Below are 8151 nucleotides of genomic sequence, written 5' to 3' on the forward strand. Positions count from 1 at the left end.
TTGTGAAAGCATAGACGAGCAATGCTCTCTGAGTTTTGTATTAGCTGCATTTGGTAAAACGAGATGTTTAAATCTTAACTCTTAAGCATAAATTGAGAAACTTTATGTTAATATTTCTTGACCATTTACTAATTGTAAATTTTGTATTCTATTTGAATAAGATGCACTAGTAGAATCAATTGCTGTATGACTGTTACGACTATTATTATTGGATTATTGTTTGTACGGATTATCACTTCAAGCCCTGATTGCTGTCTCGGTGAGTCTGAACTATAATCACCAGCTCTATCTAGAATTGAAGTAGCCTATATCTGCCCACTAAGTTTGTTAAACGACCTTGCGACCTGCAACCTTGTGGCCGACCTTGCGACCTGCAACCTTGTGGCCGACCTTGCGACCTGCAACCTATGTGACTGAACCTTCGACTTGCAACTTGTGATCTTGTGACCTTGTGATCTTCTGACTTGTAATCTTGCAACCTATCTGCCACAATAAACTAACAGAACTCAAGACCGCGTTCAGATTCAATCTACTTGGCTTGTTTTTCTGTCTGTTGTAGGCGCATAACCGTATTAACTGAGCGACGCATATAATAATCCAATCCACTGTTTGGCGCCAGTGAGAAAGATATTCTTTAACGTAGAATTCGCGTCAAAATTCTACACCAATAGCGTTAACAGGAGAGTCCTGGGGGTGTTTTGGAACCCGGGCCCGAAATTGGCCCTCGACCTTGAAGCAACCACTGTATATTTTTTGGATGTAGAACATTTGAAGTATTTTGATTTTGGGCTGGCATCTTTCGAAGTATCTTTATTTTGTTCCGGAATATATCATTGAAACCGGCCCCAAGTTATTCTCCTAATGACTCTGCTTTGACCTTCTTGTTTTTTCATTGTTATGGGTAGGCTATATGTCTGCCATCCCTGATATTTTAAGTTAACTTTGTCACAACTCCCCCACCGACCGACCCCCCATAAAAGAAAAGCTAAAATAAAAACAAAGAGAAGCACATATTCAGTATGAAACAATATAGACTGATGAAAAGTGTTGTGGATTGAAAATAAAAAGTGATTTTGCCAACCGCAAAGTTGATGGAAATGAGCAGTCAACATAGAATGAAAAAACAAATATTGTCCGGCCCGTTAACTCAGTCTCAGTGGTTAAGCACTTGACTCAAGATCACGCGACGCTGGTTTGGCTCTCGGGGTATACGCTTGAACAACGCATTTCAGGTTTGCTCTCCATTAAGCGCCAACTGGTAGATGCAATAATTTCCCAACAACAGCGTTTTCAACAGTCGAAAACGTTACTCTGCCAATCTCAGTAACCAGCCCTACGTCAACAGCCTCTATATTCTATAAGTATGCGAAACTACCAGGAACAGCTTCAGAGGCTTTGTCAGTCTGAGGATAAAAATTCAAAACCAAACCAAACACAAAAGAAAGAAACCCATCTTCTGGCAGATGACCCTTTTGATGTGGCCCAGAAAAACATGACACCGAGTTTTTTTCGAGTTTATTTATGTGTGGCGTATGTGCGCATTGGTGTTCGGTTTTACAAAAATTGATGCTTGAACGCATGACGTTACATAACGACTCAATGATTATGGTTAGCTATATATGATACCTATGGTCCAAAAACAGATGACCATTTTTTTTAGATATTATGCCAGTTTAGCAGAAACGGAAAGTTTATGCTCATTATGAATTTGTGTTGCAATATTGAAAGGCAAATAAACAATGTCACTCTCTCTCCTTCGCTTGCTCCTTTTTGGAATCGAAATTTACCAGGCAACATAAGGATTTGTCATTCTGAGGATAAGGATTCAAAATCAACCAAACCAACATCTGGCAACGCTGATTTGTTTTGTTATTCAAGATAAAGAACGCTTGTTTCATTTCATTTTTTTTCGTATTTTATTTAACCAAGGATGCCAGAGCTTGGTTTTTCCACCTAGATCTGGGTTTTTTTGACAACATCTGGGTTTTAAGTTTTTTTATTTCAAATTTAGGCAAATCTAGGTTTTTTTGGTTTTTAACTTTGTACAAAGCTTGCACGGTATTAAGACACTGGGATCTTCAATAAATGCTCCACACTGCAACACAAAAATGATGGTTGTTTGTGGTATTCAGGCTTAGGCTACACCTGGTGGTTGAAGATTTGGCGGTGTCGAACCGGCGCCCCTTCGATTGCCGTTTCAGGGCTCTCACCACTCGGCTATGCAGCCGACACAAAAATGATAAGGTACCGGTAATGTTTTTCGCATCAGCTACTGCAGTTAGTGAGGCACAGGATGGAAGGAAGGAAGAAATGATCCAACTTTATGAAAATGTGGATGACTAATATTGGAGTAGTATTTGTGTTACTGAACATTTATTTATTGTGAATTTGAGTTATTCTTTTCAACATTATGTTCAAATGAAAAAGGCTAAGCACAGTAAGCAGGGTTTATTGCTAAGAACCAAGTTATCGTATAGTTGTACACCAAACTGTAAGCAGTAAGCAAGCATAATGATTCTCCTCAGCTGCAGTCTACAACTCGCACAGCAAAAAGTTTAGTTCAAAAGTCAAAACTAACCTCAATAGCTAGCCTATACACTCATACATCTAGTCAGTTTTAGAAATTTTGGTTAAACACACACTGAACCTTGCTAGCTAGACGCTTTACCATGAAGGCAATTTTGAACAAAAATCTTTGCTGTGAGCCCATGTAGGCTTACCAAGCTCTTGTTTTTGTATATATATATTAACTACCATACCAGCATAAGCATGTATATTGTATAATTATATATACCAGGGGTGTGCAACGTGCAGCCCGCGAAGAAAAATTATGTGGCCCGCGAAGATGTGCCAATTTTGAATTGTGTGCGGCCCGCGAAACGTGTTTATAATTTAGTTTAGTCTGGTACGTGTGAACAATTCATTGTGGAGTGGATTATTGTAAATTTCGCACCTTCTGTTAACCATTTTAGAAGTCTCCCACCGGCCACCGCTAATCCATTGTATTTAAATATTTGGAACGTAAAAATGTATGGTCACATAAAAGGCATTATGAACAAAGTACGACTTTAGAAAGCTCACGTACAGACAGGAAATCTTTTCCACTTTCCAACTTTAAGAGACTATGGAATGCATCCTAAGAAGAAAACTGAATTTGCTGACCAACTTGAAAAATTGTTGTATGAATTTTTGGCTCGTTTCAAGGACTTCAAATCTCATGAACATTTGTTTGGTATATTTGCTTCGCCATTCAACACAGACATTAACAAAGCACCAAAAGTAATAACTTGAACTGATTGATCTTCAAGAGAAAACGGATTTGAAAGCAAAGTATTTAAAAATGAATCTTGGCGATTTTTACCGAAAACATTTCAACTAAGATAACTTTCCACATTTGAAAAATCCATGGCTTAAAAAATGGCACTGTTTGGCTCAACATATTTGTGCGAACATTTTTTTCTAAAACGGGCGTCATGAAATCTGCCTATTGATCGGTTCTGACAGATGAACACTTGGAAAATGGACTTCGAATTGCGATCACTTCCATTAAAGTAAATTTGGAAAAAGCCGTCGGGAAAAGAAGCCAGCAGCAAACTTCTCACTGAGCTCGTTTAAAGACGGTGTGACAATAAATTTGAATAGCAGTTTTCTTCAGAAATTTATGCGTCCTAACTTAGTATTTCTGGAAGGAGATAACCCCTAATATAAAAATAATATGAATAACAAAAACACTACTCTTTTGTGCCTGCAACTAATAGAAATCATATGTTAAATAAACGTGCGGCCCGCGGTTTCACCCAGTTATTTATATCTGGTCCTCCTGTAATAAAGGTTGCACACCCCTGATATATACGATTGTACGTGTCACTATTTGTAGCTTTCTGAGGCTTCTGTGTAATGATTTAAAGTGGTGCTGAAAGCACACACAGGTTTTTTTAACGGCTTTACTACATATTTTCTGGACCTGGGTTTTTTTTGCCTCATCTGGGTTTTTTTTAGCACACAATCTAAGTTTATTGGAAATTTGTCGCTGGCATCCCTGTATTTAACGCTTGTCGCCTGGCGGCCTGTCTATGCTTGTCGCCTACTCAGCTTTGAAGGAGTCAACCATCGGCTTGTGAAGTTGTGGTTAGTTTAGTTGTATTAATTTGTTTTTCAATGTACTGTATGTGGTAGGCCTACAGCAAAAAAGTAATTTAATTCTATTAAAGCTCGTTCATTATTTGTTTGCATTACAGGAGTATTTCGAAAAAGTGAGTGATTTGTAAAGCTATCGTACCTTCAAAGATTTCCAATTAAAGCTGGGTTACTTAAATTAAGCTGAAGCTTAGCCCTTTTGATCAACCTAGGATTACAACAAGCACTGATTTTTGGTGCCATTTTTTGTTAGCAGTATAGGATACCGTACTCCTCTTCTAAAATGTCCACACCAGCTAGAAGAAGACTAATGCGTGACTTTAAAAAGTAAGTGTTGGTGTTATACCATAATTAAAGTACCGTATCAGTTGTTTGCATGTGTGACTGTATGGCATCTTTTCAATTTCAGGGTATGAAGTATCAGAAAAAAATTTTACACCTCATTTCCAACTACGTAATTGCGATGTATCTTGTAATGTAGTAGGCCTACTGTGATTTATATGGTACCGTACCTGCCTTAAATAGTATTTGAGTATGTTTTCTTGGTATTTGTTACTCTGTTCATGGTTATTAGTATTCAATTTCTTTTTTTTTTCACTATGTAGATAGATAGATTTATTGGTTGCTGCGAAAAAAAATGTACGATAAATAAAATCACAACGTACAGTAAAACTGCTGAAAAGATCGCAATTATAAAAAAGCAAATAATAATAGCCTCACAGCAACGGGAAGCTGCAACGTGACCATTCAAGGTCTTCAAGTCAAGCAGTCACTCTCAAACTCATCAATGATAACTATAATCATATTGGCTAATTGAGAAAAATAAATAAAAATGGTAAATAATAGTGAATCTGTCCAAGATGATAAAAAACTAAAAACTTAGATAGCCTATACTACAAGTTTGTTTCGTAATTTAGCAATTGCCGAATAAATGTCAATAATTTTCTTTTTGTACATTCTTTTAAAAGTTTGTGAAGGAGCATTATCTACCAACGTTCTGTATAAGGACCTCAGGATAAGGACCTCAGGATGTAGAAGCAGTCCTAACAATGCTCGATAAACATACAATTCATTGGCTTCTGTGTTGGGATTTAACAATTGATGTGAAACGCAAGGCAGCCTCAAACGCAAGAGAAAGATGAGCATTGTTAACATAAATAGAAAATTAATCATCCTTTATCTATAGGATTCAAGATGATCCACCCACGGGAGTAAGTGGTGCCCCATCAGAACATAATATAATGGTATGGAATGCCCTTATATTTGGTCCTGAAAACACGCCATTTGAAGATGGAACTTTTAAATTGAAAATAGAATTCACAGAAGAGTATCCCAACAAGCCACCATCGGTCAAGTTCATATCAACAATGTTTCATCCAAATGGTATATACATTATATATAATTAATATTAATCTGCTTTTCATTGATTTGTTAGTTTAGTTTTGAATCTTTATCATCGGACTGACAAAGCCTTTGATATTTCTGGTAGTTTCGCTTACTTGTTGACTGTTGAGGCTCTTGATGCAGGGCCAGTTATCGAGATTGACAGAGTGAAGTTTCCGATTGTTGAAGTGTAGTTGCTGGAGAATTATTCCATCCATTAAGTGCGGCTGAATAGAGAGCAGTCCTTGAAAATGCGTTGCTCAAGCACATTTCCCGAGAGCCGAACCAGCGCTGCATAATGTTGAGTCGTGCGTGTAACCACTGAGCTAACAGGGCGAACCATTGTAAGTGATGTTGTGTCTTTCAACAAAGTGACCATCAAAGCAATTACTTCATGTCGGTGTTAGGGATGTTAGAAACAGTACTTAATCTTTTAAATTTTTTTATTCCAGAATAAACACAGTTTTGTTTTGTTGACAACTGTAAACAAAAACAAAATAGAACACACTTAGAAATCACCTTTAAGTTTAAAGTGGGTGCCTTCTGCATCAAAAAGTAATAGTTATCTCCAAGTTAAAATGTTTGTTAACAGGTTCTCAAGCAAGCATAGCTTCTTGCGCCATTTTATAACAAACCCCAATTATTCAGCATCACACCCAGAAATATTGAGTAACAGATGTTGTTGGTGCATGCATTTCTGGTTAAGAACCCTTGAATTGATGCATTTCTATTCAAATCCATTACTCAAATAACTTTGCTCAATCAATCACTGGTTTATTGCGATGCAACTTTCTTAATGTTCAAAATAAATGTATGACAAAGTCCAATTTGAAATTATTGTGTTGCAGATAGCGATTTTGGGTATTGAAACCTCTTCAGTACAACTTTATAAACAGCATAGTACAGAAAATGACTAAAATTTTATGTGGTTGCCAAGAACCAAATTAGTCTGCAAGCATAGCTCCGTAATTGGGCTTTTCTCTTGCACCGGCTTGACTAGACGTGTAGTTGTTCTCTAATGTTAAATTGCCTACCCCATGTTTTGCAACTTTTTTAATTTTGCAGTTTACGCCGATGGAGGAATTTGTCTTGATATTTTACAAAATAGATGGAGTCCGACTTACGACGTTGCATCGATTTTAACATCAATACAGGTAAATTTTTATTGAACTTTTTTCAGAAATATTATAAAACCTTTTGTTACACAATGAAACAAATTCAAGCAATCTACTTTATGAATTCACACAATTTAACTTTTATAGATGGTTCTTATTAAAATCATACTAAATATTTTGTTATTTATCTCAGTCTTTGTTGGACGAACCTAACCCCAACAGCCCAGCCAACAATCAAGCCGCTCTATTGTACACAGAGAATCGGCGAGAGTACGAACGAAAAGTGACCAAAATAGTTGAAGATAGTTGGAAAAATGCTTACTCTAATACCTAAAAAGTTCTTCGCCGTTCTTCTGTTATTTTTGTTTCAATCTTGCTGATAAATCGTTGCTTTGTGGTCACGTGTTTGAGGGTGGTCTGCACGGCTTCACCCAACCTACACGGCGAAACCTTCTTTCCGGAAAAGGGAAGATGTTGTTCCTCCCCTCTACTTATGTTCCAAGTCCATTGACAAAGCGATTTTTAATTTTTTTAGTAGAGGTCAAAGGTTTGATAATATTCTTTGCTTCTGCAATTAACTTTCCTAAATGATTATAAAAGAAAGAAAACGTCTTTTTGACACTGCGGCTTCTTTATCAAAATGTTAGAATTGTGTCACACATAGTCTTTTACTTCGTAAAAGTAAACACATAGTTTCAACCGTTTTTTACTTTAATTCAACGTCTGCAGACGGTCGATTTGCTGTCTGAGTTCAGCGTTTTTGATAATTTTTACCATGACCGATTCGGAGGTGTATCAGAGAAGCGAGTGATGTGCATTGTGCAAAGCGCGAATTTAGAATTATTACCAACATCACCAAGCACTTGACTGTGGCAATAAATGACGATTCATGAAACAATTTTGCAACTGTCAGTATTTTGGATTTAATGTGCTACACTTAGTTCATGATCCAGTGTTGATTATCCAGGGCTTAATGTTGGTTTATTGTTCACTTACCATGATAACTACAGAGTTGGTTGGTTTTGAATCTTTATCCTCGGACTGACAAAGCCTTGATAGGTTATTCCTGGTAGTTTCGCATACTTGTAAGAGGCTCTTGACGCAGGGCCGGTTACCGAGATTGGCAGAGTGAAGTTTTCCGATTGTTGAAGTGTTGCTGCTGGGGATTTATTCCACCCATTAGGTGCCGCTGAATGGAGAGCAATCGGTAGCCACTTTAACAAGAAAAAATTCTGCCACTGAAAATTAGAACCTCGAGCCAATCATAAGCTACGTTTTACGTGACGTAAAAAAGGGTGAAAAGAAGATGATACAAAGCAAATCAAGTGATGGATTCTTTGTCAACTGGTTGGGTTAGGGCTAGAAAGTAGTCATTTCCCTGACATGGGTTCGATTACCACCCCTACCATTAGGCTACTCTTTTTTCTTCTGCAACCACTCGGCAGCAGTGGCCGAGTGGTTAGCGCGTTGGGCTCGCAGTCGAGAGCCTGCATGTTCGACTCCAGCCACCCGCACT

The 8151-nt window shown here is 37.5% G+C and overlaps 1 protein-coding gene across 1 annotated transcript; it reads left to right on the forward strand.

Annotated features, from left to right (window-relative positions):
* On the forward strand, positions 1 to 7523 carry LOC145764482 (ubiquitin-conjugating enzyme E2 A-like). Its single transcript, XM_082576097.1, has 5 exons — positions 1 to 259; positions 4239 to 4464; positions 5324 to 5520; positions 6586 to 6674; positions 6829 to 7523. Exons 2-5 carry the CDS (start codon positions 4421 to 4423, stop codon positions 6967 to 6969), a joined length of 471 nt encoding a protein of 156 aa, XP_082432223.1. The 5' UTR covers positions 1 to 259; positions 4239 to 4420; the 3' UTR covers positions 6970 to 7523.
* Positions 7524 to 8151: the final 628 nt, after the last annotated feature.

Source organism: Aplidium turbinatum, chromosome 2 (genome assembly GCF_918807975.1).
Source record: "Aplidium turbinatum chromosome 2, kaAplTurb1.1, whole genome shotgun sequence".
Lineage (NCBI taxonomy): Eukaryota > Metazoa > Chordata > Ascidiacea > Aplousobranchia > Polyclinidae > Aplidium > Aplidium turbinatum.

Bases quoted from the DNA above. Each gene is read 5' to 3' on its own strand.
- LOC145764482 (XM_082576097.1), top strand. From the start codon at position 4,421: ATGTCCACACCAGCTAGAAGAAGACTAATGCGTGACTTTAAAAA. The intron at 4,465-5,323 runs GTAAGTGTTGGT...CTTTATCTATAG, and splicing joins CTAATGCGTGACTTTAAAAA to GATTCAAGATGATCCACCCA. The intron at 5,521-6,585 runs GTATATACATTA...TTAATTTTGCAG, and splicing joins AACAATGTTTCATCCAAATG to TTTACGCCGATGGAGGAATT.